At 45.1% G+C, this 26,685-nt stretch overlaps 1 protein-coding gene across 1 annotated transcript in view; it reads right to left on the reverse strand.

The window, feature by feature from the left end:
* Positions 1–232: 232 nt before the first annotated feature.
* Positions 233–26,685, reverse strand: part of LOC135919853 (WD repeat-containing protein 36) — a 48,888-nt gene continuing 22,435 nt past the window's right edge. The window contains exons 11-20 of the mRNA XM_065453816.2: positions 21,275–21,389; positions 20,289–20,454; positions 19,420–19,528; positions 18,026–18,105; positions 16,151–16,359; positions 11,203–11,345; positions 8,320–8,433; positions 2,678–2,762; positions 1,811–1,998; positions 233–560 (exon numbers count right to left, since the gene is read on the reverse strand). Coding sequence (XP_065309888.1) covers positions 411–560; positions 1,811–1,998; positions 2,678–2,762; positions 8,320–8,433; positions 11,203–11,345; positions 16,151–16,359; positions 18,026–18,105; positions 19,420–19,528; positions 20,289–20,454; positions 21,275–21,389 — 1,359 coding nt within the window. The 3' untranslated portion in view covers positions 233–410. The remainder of the gene's footprint in view (positions 561–1,810; positions 1,999–2,677; positions 2,763–8,319; positions 8,434–11,202; positions 11,346–16,150; positions 16,360–18,025; positions 18,106–19,419; positions 19,529–20,288; positions 20,455–21,274; positions 21,390–26,685) is intronic.

The raw sequence follows: 26,685 nt of genomic DNA on the forward strand, positions 1-26,685 counted from the left end.
CAGTTAAGGAATGCCAAAGAAACAGCACAACACATACAAGTGCGTGGTGGAGCAGGTGGCCACCTATGAGAACCTGCCCAAGAGTATCCCTCACAATGGCAACCAAAAACCAGCATTGCCTCATTGTAGCACAAGGTTGTCAGATTTATGGGTGTGGTTACAGCTAAGTGATAACTGCACAATGATAAAGGGGATTACTGTATTTATAAGGAGGAAAACAGGACTCTGTTCCTACATCATAACTGCACCAGAAGGCACAGTTTCTTACTTCTTTTTATTGCTTCCAGAAAGAACACTGGGAAAATAATGACCAAATGAGACTTAAAGTAGGCTTTCAACAGAGTGACTACCACAGTGGTGATGGTGCGATGAAAATGTATTTACACTAGCAACTTTGCTGCTCAGGTTTGTCACAGGATGGCACTCCTTAGGTAATTAACAATGCAGAGTGACTGGTTGAATGCTGATTCAAGGTCTTTCCAAGAGTCGTGCTGTGTGTCTGCAATCGATATGAGCTCCTCCTGGAATGCGTCTTCTGAAGCCATCACGTCGGCGTGAACCTGCCAAGGTGAAACAAAGACGCCAGAGTTCAACGAGGGCTGTTTATAAAAGCATAACATTTGCATTGCTGGTGTCCGTGTGGCATCCTAATAAGCGTAACATCAAAAGCTATTTAACTAACTAATGATTCACAGGACACAGACAAAACCATGCTGTTTTTGACCAACCTGTCACCGAGCTCAAATCATGTGCAGAAATTTACATGTCAAACCTGTGCACTACTGAACACTAGGTACATCACCTAGTCCTGATAGCGATGCACGTAAAATTACGGCTAATCCAAAGCTCACTACTATTCGTGTGGTGAACATTACAACATAGACAACCAACATGGAAATTGAACATGGACACTGTGTAGCGGTCGAACAGCCCATTTCACTTATCATGATGCACGACCATTCTGGCTCCTCAGGGCAGTAACCATGGCTCTCTTAGAAATGGCACTCCACAACAGACGATTTGTACAATGAGTAAAAGGTGTGCACGGTCCTTGGAAGATCACGAATCAAGGCCCACAAAACATTCCACTTGAAGCTTACATGAAAGGGTAGCGACTTGGATAAGTCGGTATTTTACGATTACTAGGGAAAGCGATAGCACAAAGCTGGATGACGAGACAAACCAGGACAAGCGCTTTGTTTGTCTCGTCATCCAGTTGTTCTTTTGCTTCGCACTACCGCTCTCCACAGTAATCTAGCTTACAGTTACTAGAACCACACATTAAAGTTCTGTTCCCGTTGTAACCATAGTACTATATAGCTTCTCATTGTTGTGATTTTATGAACTATGAATGATTTTCTTTCATGGTTGTGTTATATTTGCGCAACTCTGATAAACTTCTGCTGAGGCCCCCGCTAAGCTGCATGAAGTATCAAATGTGTTTCTGGACAGTGTGAATCCTCTGTCACATCGCAATTGGTGGTGGAAGCAAGTGCCTCGCAATGTGGCTGTCAACAAATACAATAAACACTAGGCAAACATTCCCTTGTTGATAAGACAGGGTTTGTATTAGTTAACCCTATTAAAATGTCCAATCCTGCTTGCGCAAAGTGACCAACTCAAGGCAGGAGGTGCAGGGCCGCCCACTGTTAGGGGACATAACTTACTAGAATATCTAGTACATGTCAAGATGTTTTTTTTTTACTTTTACTTAAATGTGGCCAACAAGATGGCTATCACATAAGCTCATTGACCCATGTGATGAATTGTGAGGTTCAAATACAGTGCAGATATATAGACACACACACACCTTTAGGAAAAGGCCGAGGTAGGACTGAATAAGCTCAAAGTCACGGCGTGTCTTCAAGCCACTGCCCATTGCTTTGAGAAAGTTTAGCAGAGCCTCTGAGGAACCGCCGGCTTCAGGCAAGAGACCTCGGATTTCAAAGTCAACGCTGGACGGCCCTAGTTCCTTGAGCCACTGAAATACAGGGCCATCTGCAATGCACAAAAGGCGACATCTTTTTGACGAAAGGATGAGGCACAAAGAGGTCACAATTCAGCCAAAAGGTTTTCTGAAGGCGTGCTTAGCCGAGCATTGCATAGCTCCAACAGGCAGATACGCCTTAATTACATTTCCGGTTACTTAAAACAACTCTAAACTGACTGGTAAAGCAAATAATGCAAATTCACTTCACAAATTCATTCCGGCAATGTTTATTAAGCCACGTAACTGCCCACAGTAAAAAAAAAAAAAGTTATGGTTCAATCTATAAATTTATTATTATTATTATTTTTTTACCATGGCCGGTGGCCTGCTTCAATTATAGCAATAATCTTATTTGACCACATAGTATTCCGTTGAACACTCGACTTCATTACAAGGTTGCTTCTGAAGGTTTACAGTTTCTAGCTCTGCATGCAGATGCTTATATGCACAAAACTATGCCGACAGCTTATATTAATAAAAATACAGTATCTTAATGAAAGTGTCGTGAGACTTTGCTGCAAAAGCTATCAAAGTTACAAATTCTTGAAGTTGTCAATGTTGTAAAAGTTCCCGTAGCCCACATGCTTTGTTAACAGTCAATTCCGCATTCAACAGGCTCAGTCAGAGCTTACTTAACAGGCAACCAGGTTGCACGGTAAGAATACAAATGGTCACAAGAACACTCACAGCTGTTGGACTCGGCACAAGAGTTCAGCAACTTTGCAAATGCAGTGAGCTGAAAGTGCTCGAACGAGGTGATTTTTGATGGTGCCTGGAAAATGAATGAAGCAATCTAATTAATTCCTGGGAGATGTGCTCGTTAATCTGAAGTGTGAATGGGTGAAATTCACACAAACGTGGCTGGCAGTAAGCAACTATGGCTGATACACTGCAGGAACCTGCATAAAATAAAAGTTTTTCCATTTCTTTTTCGCCCTAAAATTGGGCGTGCACATTATTCTTCTTTTATTATATTCGGGAACCAAACAAACTTTCTATCTGTACACCTAGTCACAGCTCTGTACACCTAGCCCCCATCGAAATGCGGCCGCCGTGGCCGGGATTCAATCCCACGACCTCATGCTTAGAAGCCCAATACCCTAGCTGCAGTGGCGTAGCCAGAAATTTCGTTCGGGGGGGGGCTCACTTTGCAGCTCGGCCTGCTCCTTATAAAATTAGTCGAGGGATCAATACATACATACATACATACATACATATATATATATATGTACGTCTGTCATTCAACAACCTTGTTTACCTTTTTGTACATATGCAACGACCAGGGGAAAATCTCAATGACGCTCTCCTTTGTTAGAATGTATTGCGCAGGGGCAGCTGTCACCGGTTGTTCATTGCGAGTAATTACTGCGAAATTATAGTCGCAACAGAGAGCACATATAAAAAGCAGGAGTTCTGCAACATATACGAGGGCGAGTCAAATGAAAGTGAGCCAATTTGAATATATGACAAACGGGGTACTTTATTTAAAAGTAGTCACCATGAGTATTTAGACACTTGTTCTACAAATGAGTCGCGTAATTCCCGTCTCATAAAACTCCTTGGGTTGCTGCCTCAAAAATCTGTAAATGATTACACGTCATCTTTCGACACGAATCTGGTTCCCTTGAGCAGTTTCTTCAAATTTTAACGAATGTGGAAGACGCAAGGCAATAGGTTTGGGCTGCATGAGGGATGTTGCAGCATTTCCCACTTGAACTTTGCCAGTTTTGTATTAACCACAGCAGCGACGTGGGAACGGGCAATGTTGTGAAGCAAGATGTCCCCAATGCTCAATTTTCCACGTCGTTTGCTCTTAATTGCGACACGCAGCCGATCCGATCTTTCACAATATCTGAAACGATTTAGAGTCTCTCCAGGTTTAGAAAATTCAATCAATAGTGGTCCCTAACGATCTAAAAAGAAGACGCTTTTCTGGCATAACTGACGGCCTTTGTTTTCCTTGGGAGCGGTGAATTCAAATGTTTCCACTGTAAGATTTGCCGTAGTGTTTCAGGCTAGTAGTAGCGGCACCATGAGTCATCCCCGGTCACAATTGCAGACAAAAAGTCGTCACCCTCATCTGGGGTTCTTTGACGTGCACTTAAATCTAAGTACACGGGTGTTTCCGCATCGCGCCTCCATCGAAATGCAGCCGCCGTGGCGGGGATTCGATCCCGCGACCGCGCGCTCAGCAGCCGAACACCATAGCCACTGAGCAACCACGGCCTTTTCAATTGTGTTGGGGGTGATTGCATGATGGCTTTGGCCCGGCCATGGATCGTCTTTGTAACTTTCATGTGCTTCTCTGAACAGTTTGCTACAACGCTTCTTAGTGACCAATGAAACGCAATGTTCAACGCATACGGCAGCCATACGGCGAATAATTTCTTTTTGGGAAACATCTTCATTTGTCAAAAAACTCACGACACCGAGCTGTTCAACTTTTGAAGTGTCCATAATGTCACGCAACGATGTTAAACCCCGTGTATGAGAGCATTAAAGAAAGTTTAACCTCACCTCTGCATGTCACTTGTAAATGAGATGCGTATGTGCTACGCGCATGCCTCGAAAATAATGAACCGAACCATTATTGCGCCGGGCGGGTTGTCTCACTTTCATTTGACTCGCTTGGTACATTAGAAATGCGAAGATACAATGGAATACACAAATGTGAAGATACAGCTTGATACAGGGCAAAACATTGTCACTGGAAACAATGTTCACTGCGCATATGCACAAAACCTCGCAACAATATATTTAAATATACGCATAAGTCACCAATAAATCTACGTACCTAAGAAAAAGTCACTATATATAATGCGTCAAACAAGGCAAATAAGCAGGTTGCGCAACCACTGATTCACAGATCACAGCACCTCCCCCTTCCTCCACTCCCAAAATGTATCGCGTGCGACGGAAGGCGGCGCGCTTCCTCCCCGCTTTTCTCCCTTGCGCACACAAGACTCGGCCACCATCGTCGGCTCACCACTTCCCCTCCCCCCCCCCGCACGCTTTCACTCGCACATAGAGCATGTGGCGCGCGGTCACGATGTTATCGCCCTTGGCCTTTATTTATACGGAACATGAGGGCAACGACAGGAATGCGCCTGGAGTCTTCATAGAGCTGCTATCGCAATAATAAAATAGCATCCGGCAACTGAAGCGTCCCGTCGCCCATTACTTTCCGCAAAAGAAGTAACAAAATCGAACTTTCACCATGCCAAAATTCGCTGCGCCGCAATAATGTATTCTTTTTTTTTTTTGTGGGCGGGGGGCGGCGAAATATAATAACGCAAAGGAAAGCATGTTGGCTACAATCGAATGCCTACTTTGGGCACCTAGTGTGGCTACCGAAGGAATATCGAAGAAAACGTGTGACGCTTGGTCCACAGAAAACCATACTCGTACTGCTCAGTATCCTACACCGGCGAGACAAAATTTTCCGGAGAGGTAGCGCTCAAACGAACGCGTTGCAATCCATCGAGTCCCGCAGTGCTGGCGGCGAGTGACTATGCATTGTTTCTTTTTCTCGTCTGCTAGCCAGAAAGCGTCCAAAACTCTGCCAGGTGAAAATGCAGTCGGCAAGAGAAAAACGAACGCGCATCCACGTGCGCAGCGCGATTGTCGATGCAGCACGAGAAAAACGCAAGCACCCTGGCTGGATCGGCAGCCCGCGGGTTGCGAGAACAAAAAAAAAAAATGAATGAGAAAGAAAGGAGAAAGAGGCTCAATATATCCTCGCGAATAAAAGTCTAGGTAGAAAAATAAATCAGAACTTCGTTACAATGGTGGCTTTAGTGTCTTGACATGGATGCTTTGGCGCAGGTGAAAAAAAAAATGTTTATATTCTTTTCTGTGACCTGATGGCACAAATGAACCCCCAGAACGCTTTGTCTCATCGGACCTCGCTGCGTGCTTTGTCAATTTGTCTGATAGTATGTTGATTTGGCTTGTCTCGTTGTATGGCACGATGTACGACTTTAAAAAAGTCGATGCACCTTTGGCGTCAAATGTTTACAACAGCATTAAACCCAAAAAGCTCCGGAATCGAAAATCTAAAGCACGACTTTGAAAATGTCAATGGACCTTTCGCATCAAAATGTTATGAGAACTTTACACCCACAACGTTTCAGAATTGAAATCCAAGCGCTCTGTAGATTCCGCAGCCTCCGTGAGATGCCGAGACGACCCCGCTCGTCTTTCTTTTGTGCCCGGTGGGGCTCCTTGCGTTACGATATGTGACTCCCTATGCATGGGCGTTGTCCCGAAATCCAGCCCGATTTAGCAATGTTCGCGCTAAAATGTCTATTCGAGCGTGAATTAAGAACATTCTAGACAAAATCGAGCATGATTTCTGGCGCCGGGAGTTGTTTTGCTCGGCGGCACATGACAGCGCGAAAAAATTTCGGGGGGGGCTGAAGCCCCATAAGCCCCCCCCCCTGGCTACGCCCCTGCCTAGCTGTTGAGCAACTACGGCGGGTCCGCAGTGCGATGGCACCTCCCGACACCCAATTTCCAACAAAATTTTTCTCAACAGCACACTAGAAAAGTGTGATTTTCTCAACTTTTATGTCACATTTCTTGCTAACATTTCCCCACGTGATAAAAAAAATACACCCAAGGATCATGGGAGGGAGAGACAGATAGAAAAAAGGAATAAGAAAGTTTGACTGGTCAACTGGTGTGCTGGGCGGCATTTTCCCTGCTGGCCACCGTTGGGAGAACCCTGAAGTACTTGCAACATGAACAGATGGAGAAAGAGCAAGGAATGAGACCGTCCACCACACCATCCTGTCTTGTTCCTTGCTCTGCCTCCCTCTGCTCGCAATGTATGCACTTGAAAAGTTACAAGGTGTCTACAAGGGTAGCCTAACATTCCAAATTGAGTCAATGCTTGCTTTCAGTCTTCCTTTACCCCCATGGTAGCTGCATTTTGATGGGAGCGTTATGCAAAAACACTCGTGTGCTTTGATTTAGGTGCATGTTAAAGAACCCCACAACGACGTGCTGGACAATCAGCTAGTGGTTTTGGCACATAAAACCCCATAATTAATTTTCTTTGTTTACATCGTGACAGTGTTACTGAACTTGGCGTCTTATTTATTAAGAGCTTAGTGGCTATGGTGTTGGGCTGCTAAGCACAAGGTCACAGGATCGAATCCCGGCCACGGCGGCCGCATTTTGGTGGGGGCGAAATGCAAAAGCACCCGTGTACTTAGATTTAGGTGCACGTTCAAGAACCCCAGCTGGTCAAAATTTCTGGAATTCTCACTACAGTGTGCCTCATAATCAGGTCGTGGTTTTGGCATATAAAACACCATAATTTTTATTTATTTAGGTATAAATAAACAGAGAAGTCTTCGTTCTTGTATGGTGGCACTGGCTACCCGTTTTGACTAATGAAACTAAATCTAAGAAACTAAAGAAAGTAATTTAAATGCTCACAAAAGCTAACTCAGAACGTAATGACGCAAGGATGGAGGTCTCCAGTGAAATGCTACGGTTCAAACAATTCCTGTGGATGTCAGGGGTACGCAAGTATGTTTCATGCAGACGCACAAATGAGACACTCACTATGACACAACGCTTATTCCAGTGCCTTCAAATAAGTGTTGAAGTATGCTCAATGCTTTGTGATGCCCACACACATATGTGCAACACATGCATGCATGCACATATGCAAATACACAGCGAGAAATAAAAAGAGTAGGGGCATGCGGACATATGAAATTTTTGAAAAATGAATTGAATACTGCACTATTCGATTCAGTATTTAAACTGAATAGTTACTAACTACATAAATGAATATTTTTTAAAGATAGCTTTCAATTATTTCAGAATCATCAACAGTGTGCTATCAAACCTGAAGTTGGAGGAAAAAGTGGGATAAATTTCATCCCTGCAGCCATAATGCAGATGTAAAGGATGAGGAGTTATGCAGCAGAGAATGCTATGTTACTCAGGAAGCCAGTTTCCTGGCTAAACTGCGATAATTAGCACACTTCAAAGAGCTCCATGTATGCAAACAAGCTGCTTATTTTTTCTTGCTACCACATTTGCATTCTTAATATACAACACTCCATAACATGCAAAGTAATGACAGAAACATCCTAACATTGTGATACTACTAGAACGTGAACATTGTCTTATATTATAGGTAAATACAGCTGTTTTTATTCTAAAGGTATTCAGTGTTCTATCTCATTCAATTTTGGTGCTATCTGATTCATATTCGATTTGGCCTCGAAAATTACTATTTGCACGCCCCTAGAAGGAGCCATGGTGCACGCAGGCACTTAAAATGAGAAGCAGTAAACAGGCCTGCATACCACATTCTCCTTGTCATCAAGCTTGACAAACTGAGGGTCCAGGCCGATTGTTGTAGGCAGGAAGAATGGTGCTGCCTTGGGGGCGCTCGCTGGCTCCTTAGGCTTGTTCCTTTGCTGCTCGGTTGAGGGTGCACGGGACACGATGAAAACAATTGCCATCAAGATCAGCAAGCAAACACACTTGAAGACAGTTTTTGAGCCAGTATTAATCGGTTTTTCAGATCATTGTAAACAAGAATGATGGGTACTAACTGAATGGTTAACTGCTCATTAGTGGCCCTGCAGTACAACCCCCACGATACTACCAGTGCAACTTTAATTGCATTGAGACTTGTGTAAGTTCAAAAATACCTTTTCAAATGCCTAAGGTGAAGGAGAAGAAGGCAAGCCCTTTTCTTGTACGCTCTTAAACAGACGTTAAAGAGGAGCACTTACTCACTTTATACTGATAAATGGCTAATTCAAAACTCTATTTTAGCCAAATTTGCAGCTGTTTATTGGAAAAGAAAATGAGGTTCAGTTTCCTTTCTTCCTTTTTTGAATTTCGCACTGAAACTTTAGCGCCAGTACATCAATGTGATGCCACGAATATCGAAGTATTTTTATTGTATTTGGGCCATTTTGGCTCTACAATGTTCATGGAACTTGCTAAGTTCAGTCTTAGCCTCCTTGTAACCCAATGTAGTCAATGTTTACTGATAACAAACTAACTAGGCCCAATCAGGTGCCATCATAATCCATGGCATCAGAGCAAGCTGGTGCAGGAACTTGAAGGCAATGTTGCCACCTGTCTTTCGTTTTTTGCATCTTTTATGGCTTACCTCTCATGGTAAGAGGGGCATTTTTCTATTGCTTCTTTTCTATTGTAGAAGGGTGATTTACTAACACACTTCAACCCATATTTCTATTTTGCGTCCCTTTTCAGAAATAACAACTGAATGTTAGGCTTGTACTTCCTTCAATGACCAGTGCTATCAGAATGATAAAGTCAGACAGCAACACGAAATTATGTAGTCAATGCCACGTGTTCTAGCAGCAACTGTCTCCACTTGTTAAAAATTGGGGATTCGAGGAGAGATGATAACTATCGCTGGCCAAGATACACAGCAGTTGCAGATGTAACAAAAGTGTGACATTAAATTTATCTTTACTTAGATGCAGTAATCAGCTATCAGTTATTAAACTTCGCACACAAATTGTAATTGCAGGGCTGAAGCCAGTCAGTGCTTAAGGTATATGCTCTTGGCTGGAGTCCTAACACCAGTCTTTTGACATTCGTCTTTGAAATCAGCAACAAAAAGTACAAGGGTGTTTCATGTAGTAGTTCTGCGGAAACCCGCAAGGTGGAGAGAAGTAAAGAATAAAGGGAAAATCAGACATCCACCTGTTTGTAGCAACTGCTACAAAGGAAACCCATACGGGTTCCTCGAAAGAAAAGCCTCATAGTTGAAGAAAAATTCGTCCTGGTCCGGGACTCGAACCCGGACCAGGATGAAGGGTGTTTCACTTAGCTTTGATAATGGTAACAATTGTTGCCATTACCATGCGCGTGTTGTAACCATATAGTACGAGCATCGTAGAATAGGTGAAAAAAAAAAATTTAGGAGGCACCACATACTGTATAGTTCCAGACCTAACTGTCGAGTTAATGGGAGTATTAGAGAGTTTTGTTTTTATTTCAGGCATGATACGTTACAGCAATAGACGACATGTTAGGACCTTTGTGCATGCATGTCATATACCACGAATTCGGCAGTGGCTGAGCAGACTACGCGGTGTGGACTAACGCAACTCGCCAGTTAAAGGGGCCCTGAAACACTTTTTGAGCAAAGCGAGAAAAAACTGACGATCTGTCAACAAGGCTCCGGTGAACATGTCAGACAAATATTAATGCACTCTATACAGCAGGGAATGTACAATCTCGTGTCAAAGTCAGCGAAAAATCGCTTTCTCTCGCTTCTGCAATGTCATCATGCAGCGTCATCGCAAGCAGCTGGACCCACCCACAGATATTGGCTGATTTTGTGATTGTGAGAGCATCCTCAGTATTACAATTACTGCTCACTTTAGTCAAATGAACATAAAACACAGCATATATGTCTGCGACCTTAAAGAGACAGAAAAGTAATTTCATCTTTGCATTGCCGGTCTAAACATGGCAGTTGCAGGTTGCTGTGTATACTGCACACGGCCTCTGATATGAAAAGCGTAGCGCAGACACCGCAGCTGCCACGAGTTACCACCAGGAACTGTCTCACGTTCAAACTTTTGGGTGGGGCCAGTGGGGGCATTGCTTCCTTGCACCCCCTTGCCGTCTCCCCTATGTATAAATGAATACTGGAAAGCGCAATTCCAAGACGGGACTGAAGATAGACACACAAGAACAGGACAACCCCTATGTAGCTTCCAGAGTGCTCGTGTAAATGATAGGAAAGAGAAAGCCGCTGATTGGTCCAATAACTAGGTCTAACTTTGCTTGTGCTTGAAGGATTTCAAAAATGTTTGCGGCAAGAGATTTGTGATGTGACATAATTCAATAGTGATGCCATTCATGATTAGTTAGAAAAGTGTTTCAAGGCCCCTTCAAGCGCAACATGTAAAAAGCTTTTGCATACACATAAAAAGGGATTATTTAGGACCGTATTTTATAACATTACATTTCATTTTCCATTATTTATGCCCTTCATCTGCTGGTCTAATACTGCTGTGCAGTTCTTAACGCTGAGATCAACCACTTGGCTCAAAATGTTAGAAGAAAATTGGAAAATAAGATAGCTAGAGTGTTACAAGATATGGGGTTAAAATCAACCTTGTTGTTAAAGAAAGGGGACTCTGTTCAGACAAAGCTTCATCAAGTTGCAGCATAGACCTATTATGCCTCACCTTGACAACTTCAATGTTGAGCAGGTTCTGCCAACGCGAGTATGGCAACTTGGACAGGGTGACCATGTCAGGCGCAATCTGGTCAGGAGATTCGTATGCACCCATGTCCATCAATTCATCATTGTCCATGACAGGCTCGCCACCTGCGATCCAAATCAGCGGTTAAAAAAGGAGAGAGAGAGAGAGAGAGAGAGAGAGAGAGAGAGAGAGAGAGAGACCCACTTTAAAGCAATGTCAGGTACCAAGTCAAATATCAGTCCAGCGACAGAACTGTTGGCTCAGTACCCTTGCCGACCAGTGGCGTCAACAAGAACATCCCATTCGCATAATGGTACACAAGCCATACAAATGGAAATTATGCGCATCTTGTGTCTTTGGCAGCTCCTTGTTTATTAATAAGCACTAGAATGAGGTGTTGGCACATACTCTGCTGACGCTATACTTCATTATTAACACTTTAAGAAGACATAAAAGTACCAGAAAGAAATGTTTATATCTCGTGTATATGTACGAAATACATAAAGAATAAGGGTATTCAATGAAAAGAAAAGAAAGATTTTTTGGAATAGTTTTCAGCTATAGGTGGGCAAATACAGGAAGCACCACCTATGGTCTGGTGTGGAACTAGTACAGACAGTTTTAAGGCCAACCGAATTGGACCAGCGGCTGTAACCTGAACAGATTGTTTATAGTGCTGCAAGTGCTATACTGTGCTGTGCGGTGACGGTAAACGGTGACAGTATTTGACTGTGATTGTATGTCTATGCTCCTTTCTTTATCTTTCCTTTGCTATCACTTTACCTCTCCCTCCCCTCTCTCCCCAGCGTAGAGTAGCAAACCGGATCTATCCATCAGGTTAACCTCCCTGCCTTTCCCCTTTCTTTTGTCTCTCTCTCTCTCTCTAGTATAGACAGTTTTCATCAGATGTGAAACAGAGGTGTACAATGCATTCCCTCTACATTACCTGCGTGATACATGGCCGCACTTTCAAGATAAAGTGAGTCGCATAACCAGGCTTCTACCTCATTCTCTGTTCCTGCTTTAATCCAACAAAGGACATTTTCCGCCGGTCATCCATTGTTGGCCGAAGACGTTTAACCAGAAAATTTGTACTCAAAACCCAAACTTAGCAAGAGAGAGAGTAAACTTTAACGAGCACCAGCAGTTCAGTCGGCTGGGCCTAGGCCTCCCACGATGGGACGTCGAGGTCTTGCCTCTTCGCCGCTTCGTAGGCCTGCTGGGTCGCCCAGAGTTGGTCGTCGAGATGGGAGCTGCGCAGGGCGGCGTGCCATCTCGACGAGAGGGTCACGGGATTAAGGTCTGGGTATTGATGTTTGCACTCCCATAGCATGTGAGGGAGTGTTGCCGATTCAGTTTGACAGACCTTGCACGTCTGGCTCGGGTAGATGTCGGGGTATATAGTGTGATAGCGTGTGAGGGAGGGGTATGTATTCGTCTGTAACAGGCGAAAGGTGGTTGCCTGTGCCCTGTTTAACTTGCGGTGAGGGGTGGGGAAGGTTCTTCTTGCAAGGTAAAATGACTTTACAAGGTCGTTGTACCTTGTAAGGCGGTCGCGTCCTGCGGGTGCACCTGCACCGTCTCCTGCACGGTTGACTAGTCCTCGTGCTACGGAGTGTGTAACCTCGTTGAGGTTGGTGAGGTGCGGGTGGACAACGCCGGCGTGTGCTGGGATCCAGACGAGTGTGATTTGATTTTCAGGCGAGTGCGGGGCTTGTCGTAAGATACGGAGTGATTGATGAGAAATACGACCTTTGATGTAGTTGTTGACTGCTGTGCGAGAATCACTCAGTATAGTGTGACAGGCTGGGTCAAGAGTGGCCAGAGCGATGGCCACTTCCTCGGCCGTCTCGGTATTTTTGGTAATGATGCTGGCAGCATGTCGGAGCAAGCCGCCTACTGTGGTAACCGCCGCAAAGCGCCGTCCATCTTGGTATTCAGCTGCGTCGACGAAGGTGACGCCCGCGGTGTTGGCGTAAGCTTTGATGAGGGAAGTAGCTCGTGCCTTCCTACGTTCTTTGTTGTAGTCTGGGTGCATGTTTTTCGGAATAGGGTCGGCGTGTATCCATTGCCGAATGTCGCGTGGTATTGGGTGTTTGTCTCCATGTTGACGGTGGTAGGTGATATTAAGCTTGTTTAGAATGCTACGGCCCGTTTCCGTGAGAGTAAGCCGCTCTAGTTGAGATCGACGTTGGGCCTCGATTAACTCGTCTAGCGTGTTATAGATACCTAATTGTAATAGAAGTTCCGTGCTGGTGTGGTTGGGTAGTCCTAAGGCCTGCTTATAGGCTCCTCTAATGATGATGTCCAGTTTAGTCTTTTCAGCTTTGTACCAGTTGAGAAAGGGCGCAACGTAAGTAATGTGACAGACGATAAAGGATTGGACAAGGCGGATGAGGCTTTCTTCCTTCATACCCGCTCGCCGGTTGGTCACTCGTTTCAGCAGTCTGGATGTATTGGCGGTCTGTCGAAGGATCTTTGAGATAGCCGTAGAGTTAGCTCCGTTGGCTTCTATGGTCATACCAAGAACGCGGATGCAAGGGACCACGGGTATGGGTCTGCCATCCCTCAAGTGGAGTTCGATTTCCTCGTATTGGCGTTTAGTCGTGGAGCCCCGCGGGGGGCGTCCACGGAGTGTGGGGCGATATAGGAGAAGCTCCGACTTTTCAGGGGAACAGCGGAGTCCCGTGCCTTCAAGATAATTTTCTACGATGTCAATGGCGTCTTGTAGGGCAGTTTCGATTTGGCCGTCACTGCCCTTTGCAGCCCAGATTGTAATGTCGTCGGCGTATATGGTGTGTTCAATGCCGTCGAGTTTTTGTAGTTCCTGTGCTAATCCAAGCATAACCAGATTAAACAGTATTGGGGAAATGACAGAGCCTTGCGGTGTGCCCGTGCTGCCGAGGGAGAGTTCCTCCGATCGGATGTCTCCGACCGACAGGAAGGCCTTCCGATTGGATAGAAAGTCTCTTACGTAGTTGTAAGTACGTTCTCCAAGGTTGAGCAAGGAGATACACTCGAGGATGGTGGAGTGCCTTATATTATCGAAGGCGCGCTCGAGGTCGAGGCCCAAGATCGCCTTCGTGTGACGAGATTTGCCATCTAGGATTTGATGCTGAAGTTGGAGCATAGCGTCTTGGGTGGAAAGATGCTGTCTAAAGCCAATTATCGAGTGGGGGTAAGCGCATGTGTCTTCGAGGTGAGTGTTTACACGGGTTAGGAGTGCGTGCTCCATGACCTTGCCTACACATGAAGTTAGCGATATGGGCCGGAGATTGGCGAGGCTAGATGGCTTACCGGGTTTGGGGATGAGAATTACTTTGGCCGTTTTCCATGTCGAGGGAATGGATCCCTGGCGCCAGCAGTTGTTGATGTATTCGGTGAGTTGTTGCACCGAGGGGTCATCTAGATTTCTTAGTGTTTTATTCGTAACACCATCTGGGCCTGGCGCCGAACGGCTGTTCAGCTTATGTAGGGCAGCATGAATCTCTGCCACGCTGAAGTCTTCATCAAGGGCAGGGTTGCAGGTCCCTGTGTATGGGCTGTGAGGTTGAGTGGGCCCAGATGGGATGTACTTTTGACATAAGCTCTTCTTAACGTGGTCCTGGCCATGCGTCTTGCTTTCTGTGAATAAAAGCTTGGTGAGGCGATCTTGTTGATATGAGCGGGTGGTGGTGCTATCAATCAAATGTTTGAGGATTTTCCATGATCGGGGGTGGTGGAGTTGCCCGTCTAGAGAGTGACAGAGCTCTGTCCATTGCTGTTGATTTAGAACGCGGCAGTGAGCTTCAATTTCCTTGTTGAGAAGTGCGACCTTCCGTCTGAGTCTTCTATTGAGCCGTTGTCCCTTCCATCTAGAGAGGATGGATGATTTGGCCTCGATAAGGTGAGCGAGTCTACTGTCCATGCGCTCAGTCGGGGCGTCTGTTGTGATAATGCGGGTGGCCGATTTAGTATCAGACAGTAGATCGCATGACCATGATTTTATGTCGGTAATGGGAGTGTCCGTCGTTGCTGTTATACGGCGTTTACGGAACGCATCCCAGTCCGTCCAAGTAAAGTCCCTTGTTCTTCTCATAACGGCTGGTAGGTATGGGAGAGTAATTTCGATGATAGAGTGATCACTCCCGAGGTCGTGTTGGGTGTTGCGCCAATGGGCATTGTCTGCGTTTTTGGTGAAAGTGAGGTCTGGCGTCGTGTCTCGTTCAGTAGAAGTGCCGAGGCGAGTGGGGAAGGCTGGGTCAGTAATGAGTGTAAGCCCGAGATCATGGGAGTCTTGCCATAAGTTACGACCTGCAGCAGAGCTGTATCTGTAACCCCATCCTGTGTGCGGGAGATTGAAGTCACCTCCGATGATAAGGGGGCTGCTGCCTGCGGTGTTAAGGGCCTTTTTGAAGAGGGTTAGAAATCGGCTATGGCGTTGAGATGGAGTATTGTAGATATTGAGGATAAATATTCCTTCCTTTCGTTTTCTGTGCGGGATGAGCTCAATGAAGAGGTGTTCGGTGCGCCGATTAGCATCTTAGCAAGACAAAAATATTTTTCATCTGTGTTACCAGTAGGCAACACTCATCCATAAAGGGTTAAATCAAGGCCAGCTATAGCTTTACAGCCCCTCAAAACACTAACCCCGTATGCAGAAATGCAACTTAAGTCGAAGCACACGCTTGACTTGATTTAGATGACGCCTGGCGTTAACGTGCCCAAAGACGCTCACTGCGTTTCCTTCGGCGCGTTCCCGATAGGCGTCACTCGGATCAAGTCAAGCATGGGCTTCAACTTAAGTTGCATTTCTGCATACGGGGGTAAGTGTTGTAGACTGGAGCATGTCGTAGAGACAAAGACCAACATAAAATGCAACAGACTGACAGGGCCTCACACACAAGGTGTGCAAAACCCTCTGGTACATACTACTTGCAATAAATATTACCTTCGTCATCAACAGTCGTGGCAGGTAGCTCAGCTAGCCTGGGCATGTAGTCGGGTGGCAGAGGCCGGAGTGTTACATGGGTGTAGAGTGTGGCGTTGGCCCACAGGAACACACCAAGGTCGTCGGCATGGGCCGTGGCAAGAAATTCGCCCGTTGGCGACAGGTCAAGGCTGGTCACAGGCGATGGCACCTCAAAGCAGTCCACAAGGCTGCAGGACAAAGATCTTGATGAAAAATCAAGGGCAACTTTTATTCATCTCAGGAGAGGTACCTCATATCAATTAGTACACTGTTCTCCGCTCCATTTTTCTCACAACTGATTGACTGCCAAGGTTTAAAGGAGTACTGACACAAAACCTGTGTTTCGTTCTTACTTATTTATTGGCTCAAAAGTGCTTTTTTTCGAAAGCGCAACAATTAATTAATGACATTACTGTTTCATGCAACTAGTTCAAAATGCATGCTAAGCGCAGTGTTGCTTCGGATGTGAAGCAGGCGGCTAGTCATGTCACCAAAACATGATGTGGCGGTCTTGTGGCACCATACACCATTGACACGTGTGCACACACACTAGCCTGTGTTGCTGGAAGCCAAGTCCATTCAGCACTTGACAGGACAAGAAGGTAGAGCGTGTCCCCTTCATTTCCAAGAGAAGCACACAATCGGAAAGGCCAATTTGGCATCCTTCGGTAACATGGTCACTGTATGGCCTTCAACCGGTGCACTGGGCTGACAGTTGTGCTCTTCATTTTTTTCTGTTAGATATTGCCTTATTTTTGTGTGCCTGACGTGCACCAAGAATTTCAAAAATTTAACAGTAAAGTCGGGGTGCGAATTATATATGCGAATTTCACCTTGATATGTGGCTTCACGACAGCGTGGCATGTATTGCCGTGAAGCCACACCTTAAAGTAAGCTTCTCCGCCATTCATAGTTTCGTAATCTCCCAAGGAACACCACCCTATCTCCACACTTGCGCGTCGAAGCTGCCTTCTCCCCACCTTCATAGTCATCCATTCACCTCCTCTTTATGGGTTTCCATTTTGCATTTAGTATTTAACGAATAGTGCATGCGATGCTGGCAAACTAGAACTGAGATGGACAGAGCCGTTGGACAGAGCCATCTCAGGGCAGAGCTGTTGGCCAAATATACTGTTACGGTGCATTTGGATGAGTCGTGCATCCATGAAAGGAGACTACTTTTGCAAAGATGTGAGCCTTGTTGTATGCTATTACTTGTGCAGGTTATACACGCATATTTATTTATTTATTTATTTTAATTTCCAGGTTGTTGTAATGGGGGGTGTGGGTTATATGCAGAAAGATACAGCGTGTGATTACCGCTATTGGTTCTCATTGCACGAACGGTCGCCTACTTCATGACCGAAGCCTCGCTGCGCTTGGTGCGCGTTTTGAATATGTTGAATGAGAGGCACCGCAACTAATTATTTGTGACACTCTCGAATAATTGAAGGCTTTGCATCATAATCATGGAGTTGTCTAAAAAGGAGGTGTGGTTGGGCGCCAGTATAACTTTAACACCAAAAAAGCCATACTTAGTAGAATATACAGGTGGTAAGGCCTGCAGATGGCTGCAAGAGCAGCGACATCCATGCACACGCACAGAAAAGCTCAACACAGTGCTGTGCATCGTCCCCTCTGCCTTCATCTTGTTCTTTCCTGCGCTATACAGTGAATCATGCCATATGAACAATCCCATTTCAGCGCTCGCGAATTCTTTCTTCCAATACTAAGACATGAAGCTGATACGCCTGCATTGTCAACAATGACCGAGAAGATTACAGAAAGAAGCAAAAGGTATGCAACTACTGCAGAACAATCAAACAGCTGGTCACAGCCAGTCTAAGCACTCACCAGCCTGATGGCAAGTCCCAAGTTCGAACCAGCTTGTCTGTGGATGAAGTCACTAACCAGCGGGCATCAGGACTGAAGGCCTAAATGTGAGAAAAATACAGGGAAAGAGAAAAGAAAAGATTAAAATAAAAAGCTAGCAACACTGTAGGCCCTTTATAGGAACCAAAACATCATGTAGCATAAGGGATGAAAAGAAGCGGCGGGGCACTTCAGAGCTGCCACGATAAGTGGCTTCGTGATGCGATGACTTTTCATTTCTCACTCCTCTTTTAGTACATTCTTCGCATTTGCTTTTGCGTTTCTGCACAGCCATGCCACTTTCATATTCTTGAGCGAAATGTAGTAACATTTAAGTGAGAAGCCACATTTCAAAGCAGCAATGTAAAGCCTTTGTCAAGCCACTGCATATGATTGCAGCTGACTTAGCCATGCATAGTCAAACTCCAGTTGCATCCACACAGCTTGAATCCTCTAGAGATGGGGGCAGAATCATTTTTTCACCATGCAGAGTCTTCTAATGCCAAGAGTCCTATTTATGTGGAACGATGCAAGCTGATGCTCATGCCACCTAGTGTTTCTTTTTCGACAGAGGCTGCAGTGCTCCAAGTTAGCTTTTCATAGTTGGGTACATATTGATCTACACGAACAGGAAAATTGAAAACTGAAAGGCCGCGTGCGAGCATCAAAAGGCAACAAAATACAGCACATGCTGTATTAACCCAATTCTAATGCACTCCAATACATAAACTAAATGTGCAACAAATGAATCCCGACACATAACCTAGAAGTTAATACGCAGATTATTTTTATAGCATGGAAAGAAAAGTTGCATGTATCAGATTGTTGAATTCAGAAGAGTTAAAAAGGAAACATTTAGAATTCACCCTGAACATGTGGAAATTTATCTACACTTCATGTCCATTGTCACAGCTTTGTCACTGTCAATAGACCCCATGTCCATTTTCACCAGCTTATCATGCAAAATGGATGCAAAGTCATTTTTCGAATGAGTTTTCGCAAGGAAAGTGGCACGTTGGTGTATTGTCATTGCCATTTTGTTGCCACCTCGTGATGGCAATGGCAGTGGCTGCTCGAACAGCAGGTTCATATCCGACTGTAGTGTGGAGGCTAGGTATCTTCCGACCCAACCAGATAAAGAAAGAAATGGTGCCTGCTACAACCACACAAACATGATGCTAAGTACACAACCTCCACGCTGATGGCAAGAAGCTGCCACTGCCACTTGGATATCTGCTGCTTGGAAACGTATCGTAGCAGGCCGGAGACATAGCTCCTCCAACCAACCCCATCTGCTTTTTCTCACATGAAAAATTTTCTCCCTCTCTGCCACTGCTGCAGAATGGTCACAGAAAAGCAGGTGTAAGACGCCTTACCATGTCGGTGATTTGGCTGTAGTAACTGGCAAATGCTCGAACCACCCTGCGAAGCTCCACATCCACTACGCAGACGGAGAAGTCATCCGAGGCAACAGCCAGCATGCCACTGCGAGGAAGAAACACAGCTTTACCCAAAGCCCACATGCAATTACCAGGATACAAAAAGGACCTAGTCCTGTAAGACTTGTTAGCAACTGCTCCGCCCAAGAGCCACATTTCATAAACGCTTAAAAAGACATAACGCTATGTTGTTCAGTGCGTCATCATTTATCAGTGCAGCGAGAGACGGGTGAACACGACTACATGCACAGAAAAGAGGAACACGACACAAGCCTCCAGCTTGTGAGTTATCCAGGGCACAATGTCACGCCGACACCACTCACAACACAACACCCTGAAATTGAATCTGCTAAACATTACCAATCACTGATTAGCTGTACAAAGGAACTTCAGGAGGAGTCAGGACACCACCCTCCTGAATGTCCAGTGTCCTGGCAAAAACAGGATACAGGACACCATGTTGCTCACCCTAGTATATGGAGCATCTCGATGCTAGAGTGCCTCAACCAAAGATTTACTCTCTGCAGCAACTCCAGGACACACCAACAAATAGTGTTGGACATCGCCTCTAGTCTGACGGGTCAAAGCTGGACACAGCTTCTCCTGTATTTCAGCAACTTGAAAGGCTACTTTGGACTGCACATGGGTATCATTTTTAGCACTCACCAACTGACCAACACTAAATTGGTCAATATATCCAATCTTTCTGTTTACTTCTGTGCAATTAGATGTACCTGTGCGCGACGCAAATGCAAATCTTCTCACAAGAGACCAAACAGCTTGTGGTGGTGGCAGCCGCCCCTCACCTTTCTCTATGGAGGCAGATGCGGGCCACAGGTGCGCTGAGGGCCACCTGCGACAGCTGCCGGCCATCTCGGAATGCCCAGAAGCGGAGGTGACTGTCGGCACCAGCAGTCACCACCACCTGGTTGAGCGCATCCGAGGTAACACCCCTCACGGGCCCCTCATGAGCTGCACATCATGAGGTCATAAAAACATTTCAGGGATGTTGCAGACAAGTGTGACGGTCAAACGAAGCATGCAACTCGGCAAATTTATGTCGCATATTCCATGACTCAGAGGTGCTCATGGCAAGCAGTACTAAACAAACGCTGAACTTACAACTGCCATCCATTCTAAAGGCAAGCAGTAAACATTCAATACAAAGGAAGAAATCGCAGTACAAACGAAATCACTATGCAACGCTGCTCCTTGCAAGGAGAAACTCGAAAGAGAAACAAGCAAAAGCACACGAAATTTCCGAATGTATGGCAGTGTGCAACACAAATGGACATCTGTTCTCTGGCACTTCATTTACTCTGGAACCACAATCTTTTGCAATTCATTCATGAAATTTTAGTTAGGCTGTTCTACAAGGAAGTGAAGATGCACTGACACCTTAGGCTGCTAGCGTGAAAGCAGCGTCACTCACTACACCATCAGCCTATATGCAAATGCGAGAATTATGGTGCACGAGCATTGAGTACTGTGAGAGCAGAGTAACTTGACCGCTGTTTAACAGCACAGGGGTCAATGGAAGAATTCATGAACCGAAAACGTAACAGCATGTAGTAGCACTTCAGTCATTCAGTATTTTTCTTTGTCACAACTCAAGATGACAAGGCCAAGCTAACAGGCATCATTATTAAAGAGAGCAGAAAGAAAAAGGACAGCAGAAGAATTGCAGAAGAGACATGTTTCAAGATAAATACTTTTTCACACTGACACTTGCCGGCTTGAAAAGTGATAAACTTGAACACTGCTATAACCATGAAACAGCACATTTGCTTACCAAGCTCCTTGCCATATGTCATACGGTGGAGTCCCGACTGAATGTTGAAGCGGTCAACATGACCAGAGCTGTAGCCAATGGTCACAAAGTTTCCACACGCACTGAGAGACACACACTGCGAAGAGAATCACGTTTATTTAGATGAAAAAACTGTTGGCAACCACAACAGTGTAATATGTTATATAGTCCAATGTAATAAAATAGCTGTCAGACAGCTGAGTTCTCAGAACTTCTTTAGAAGTGGACATTTACGACCCGGGAATAGGTAAGAGGTTTAGAATGGGGGGGGGGGGGGGGGGGAATGTGTTTTGGACAATGAAATTATGTTTTACAGCTGAGTCTTTCTGCACGAATAATGGATAGTTTTTGTGAGAAGCAAAGAGTGGATACATGGTCTCGGACATTCCATACAAATCTATAAAAGCACTGCATGGTTATATCAAGTGGATATTCTTGAACATATTTTAGAAAATTACATGAAGTCTCGTACTCCTGTAAGAAGGCCTTTTTTCAATGCTTTGCTTGGTGCTGCAGACCTTGGTGACTATATGACGACCTATCATCTATAAAGACCTCCACCAGAAGTTCTGCACAGACGGTATAATGGATATTTAGGCCTACCGTGGTGAGAAATGATTGTTACTGTGATCATAAAGCAGCATTTATGCATTTGAGATATCAATGCATAAAAACTGGCACTGGCACCAAGCTAAACTTTCTTCTTACTGCAGATAACTTCGGCTCAAATCAGTCTAGATGTTCATTCTTGCAGCACTTAAAGCTCTGATTACTTTTGATGCTTTTGACATGATAATCTCGTTCATAAAAACCAGCAGTTCATTGATAGCTTACCTCCAAACCACAATGTACGATATACAGTCTTCGGGTGAGGACACTTGCGAGGTGCGATCGACCAGATAAAGTAGCAACGTCGCATGCCCTTCGATCTGGTCACTGATGGGTACCAGTGCCGGTGACGGCAGTGGATATCTATCGGCGAGACGACGCAACTTCAACAGAAAAGGTTTTATCTACCATTGCTATAGCAACCTGTTCTTCGCGGGAAATCTGAGCTCAATGATGGGCACTTTTACTGCCAAGGAGCGCCAATAGATGACTCGTCTCTCAAAGGCATACAGGGCTCTGAGGCATGCGGCAGATATGGTCTCTATGCTTCTCATTGGGAAAAGTGCTGGAATTAGAAGCTGGTTCTCGAGCGTGCTGCCAACTTAATATTTTTTCACATGTAAAAGGCACAAGCTTGATCTGCAGCTTTTACAAAATTCCGTATGTTGCGGCTCTACTTCTTAAGGGGTTTGGTTTCCGTGCACTTGTTGACGGTACTCAGTGCTCTCGCACCAGCAAGCTCACTGTGAAGTGTCCGAGCGCGTGCTAGCAAAGCACACATGCTTTTGATTGGCAGCAAAGCAGAACTTGGAATGAGAGCGCATGATTGCTCGTAAACGAGAGGCATTGTTTGTCTGTTGCAAAGCAACCACTTATGGTACCGGGACCAATTGGTGTGCATACATCCCTTAGTTACCGTTTGGTGCTGCCTCAAATAAAATTGTTGCGGTTCAAATGGTTTATACATGGTGGAAGGTTCCCCACTGTGGGGATAACGGCGGGGCGAACAACCGCGCCCTACAAAGCGGTCACTGTGCACGTCATCTTGCTGCTGTAGAAACCTCGCTTACCATCACTTCCCACTGCGCACGAGATGTGCACAATAGCTTTTTAATTTTTTTCATACTGAAAAAAGGGGGTGCCCTTTCAAAACCCCAACGCGAGGCATGCTTAACAAAAACGGTCAGTGCACAACATAACAGAGTAAAAGAACTGGTCAATACACCTGAACCAGAATAGCTGCTATTTATTGGAAGCAGCTGTTGCATTGCATAACAGAAAAAGAAATGTTCTTGTAGCGAAAATTCCTCATTTGCATACATGGCGTACAAAAGCAAATATATATAAATGGAATATCAGAAAACTGACACCACTGAAAAGACAACGCATGACTGAACTGTGCAATATAACGAGTCTAAATGTTAGAAAGCCTTGCCTATTTCTTTTTGTTGCAGCTTTCTTTAGAAGCATTTCAGCCCCGCATCTTGCAGTGTTGCTGCATTCTCGTGATAAAGTAGTAGGTAGCGCAGGATTCTTGCAACTGTGTCTGTCTTGTGTTCAATTGCACGGAAACGTTAACAGCTGGTCAGTCAGTGACGTGCTCAATTGTGTCCTAAAACACCTGAGGGTTGTCTGCGTGGCTGGCAAAATATTCTTCCACGGATATCAGTATGGAGTAGAGCTCATGATTTGGGTGGATCAGCCCTCAAGTTTGGGAGGGCAGCTTCCAGTGCAACGCATGAAGTCACAGTGAGTAATCTCCTACAGATTAAGCGTGAGAACATTGGCTGGAGCTTCCAGCGCAGGTAACCACAGACATAGTAAATTATACAGTTGACAGCTCGACCGGCAGTCGAATTGGAAGGAAAAACATCTACACATTCCCATAACTCAGTGCCAATGAGTCCATCCAATTTTGCAGGAATTTCCTCGAGCTGCTTTTCAGATGCATTTTTTTCCGCCTTTGAAGACTGACTTCAAGCAAGCGAAATCCAAAATAGGGGCATCTTCTCTAGCTTCGCAGTTTTTGAACTTGTGTGGCTTTAGCAGTGTGTATATGATGAGCGTTCTATACAGCTGCAGGAATTTAGGCATGTTGGGGGGATCGTTCTCACCACATGCCTGGTGAACTTTCCCAAAAAAGCATTCCAACAGGTCCTGATTGAATTTAGCAGAGTCAGAATGTAACAGAAGCTACATTTATTCAGTCAATGATGGCAAATATCAATTATGGACTTCTATCTGACGCAAAGGCCTTCAGCCGTCGTCCTTACCAGAAACATGTCTTTAGTAACCGACCCATCGGAAAGCTCCTTCTCCTACAAGTTCAGCCATTTCAAGCCTTCTTCCAAGACCACGATGTCGCTGCTGCCTTGCTTTATTCCTTCAGCTGGGTACCGTCGATTTAAGGTGTCAAACAAATTGTTCAGTCGCACTGTAAACTCAATGGTTCCCTCACAGTCTCTCACATTGCTTGTTCACGGTAATACTTCATATCAGGCAGCCAGGGATGAAATGAAAACTTGAGTCATGAATTTTACGTGCATTTTGCCCTTGCTGGATGGGTAAATATGATGCTGAATAATTTTGGGGCGCACCCTGAGACCTCCTTGGTGCACCTCGTCCTCTCTGAGTATCCAAACATAGTGTGATGATTTTATCCACTTTCCACTCACCTACAGGTGCCTTTGTTTGAGAAACCTGTTCCTGTTGCACTTAAATAAGTGTGGAACGTCTGAAAACATGTACACATTCTGTCCAACATCAAGAGGACGTTCGAAGAAATGTTTGTCTTTCTCCACGTCACCAGAGGTGCCAAGGTGCTTCCACATTGTATTTCAGTAAAGCTTCATTTGGGCCTAGTTGGTACATGATTCTGAACTTAACATTACAGTGCAAACACCCAAGACGAACCACAAAAAGAAAGACACGACACACACTGGCGCTGTTTCTGAACTTAACGTTACATTGTGTCGTGTCTTTCTTCTTGTGGTTCGTTTTAGGTGTTTGCGCTGTAACATTAAGTTCAGAATCCACATGGTATACTTGCCCCGTTGCAAATGACCCATCAATGATTGCTCCAGCTTCTTCAAGGAGCACAACTGCTTGCAAATGCGGTTGGCACAGCACTGTGCCTCGTGTGGCATTTTTGGAAACGAAAACTGCCACAGGCTGCGTGTCGCCATAGGTAGACGGGCCAAAACATCAGAACAAGTACGCGGTTGGTCAAATTTGATGACTGCATGTTCTGTTCGTCTTGACCCACAAGGTCTATCATAGCTCAAAGTCCTAGAATTGAACCGTTCGCACTGTCTCACTTGCACCTAGTTCATCAACAGCATCCATTCCATGCCTGAAGAATGTCGGCTTCACTTGCAACTTCTTTTCTGCACTGAGAAAAAGTATTTGTCAAAGCTGCACTTCAAATTGACTGTAGATATGTAATCTCAGGTGGCTTTCACTGACAGTCATTCTCTCTAAAAACCTAAAGGTTCTCGGCGAGTGAATGCGTAGCAGTAGGCACAACAGGAGCCAGTTATTTGTGTACCTTCTGCAGTTTTTTTTTACTGGTGTCGGGCTGCTTCCACGCATTCTCTCACTAGCATTTGCTGTACCTCTGAAAGGGTTGCTCTTGTGAGTGTTTCGTTAAGCGTGTTGTCACTTATTATCTTTAGTTTGTCACGACAAGACAGCAGTTCCTGAAAGAGCTTTCTTTTAGTCTTCAGCACTTGCATCTTATACCTGTAGCGGGCAAAGCATTGTTTTCGTAATGCATTTACCTTTTCTTTGACGATTGATTTCAGGGAGATTGCGGTTTGTTTTTCCTCTCTGCACCTCTCCTTCCTCTACTTGTTCATCAGGAGTTTGTTGTTCAGCCTCTCACAAAAAGTGCAAGGTTATTCTCCAGCTTGAAGAACGGGGCACCGGTTGTGACGCCCAACACCAGCTGCGTCCACACAGCCACACTCCAACACGTCTGCATATTTCTCCAGTGGTGGCAATCCAGAGCAGAGATTCAATTCACTGAAATCTCTGACGGCTTCACTCGACAACACTCGAGGCACTGGAACAGCACAATTTACATGATTCTGGAATAAATGCTGAGTCAACTCTTCAACCAAGTTCGTAAGCAATGAGAGTGAAAGTTGCATCCTTGACTTGCTGAACATTAAGAATCTTGACTGACAGCGGATTCCCGGATTATGACAATCCAGCTTTGCATAAAATGAAAGCAGTGTAGACCGGAGTCACAAAGTGTGTGATGGTTTTGTTCAGAGCTTGGAAAGTGGGCACTTGAGTGGTCTTTGGTGGTGAGTGAACTTTTACTGTCCTTTTCATCCTTCCCTGCCAACATTTTTTTCTGCAAACTGCCCGCTATAAGCGGTGGCATTTCATCTCAGGACCACATGTTTGTAAGTTTCATTGCCCATCGGTTCAGGGGATACTTTGCTGTCCGTCTCTTGTGTTAAACCCATCGCACAATCTTGATGTTTGGCAGTTGCTGCAGTCTTGCAGTCTTTGTTTCTTGCCTTTGGTGGTGGTGGTGACTGCCTTGTTACAAGGGGCTCCCTTTTCCTTGACGCCGACCAAGGATGTGTGGGAGAAGACGGAAAAACTCAAGGAATTTCATCTTCCAAAAGAATGCTTCTTGTTGGCACGTCAAACAGAACCTCTCCTCCTAGCTCTGTGAGGCATCTTTCCTTCAAAATCATATCGTCTGAGAAATGTTTGCTGCAAACTACATCCTTTACGCTGGGCATATGGTCCTTCCCAGGAATCGCTTC

Source organism: Dermacentor albipictus, chromosome 9 (genome assembly GCF_038994185.2).
Source record: "Dermacentor albipictus isolate Rhodes 1998 colony chromosome 9, USDA_Dalb.pri_finalv2, whole genome shotgun sequence".
Taxonomy (NCBI): domain Eukaryota; kingdom Metazoa; phylum Arthropoda; class Arachnida; order Ixodida; family Ixodidae; genus Dermacentor; species Dermacentor albipictus.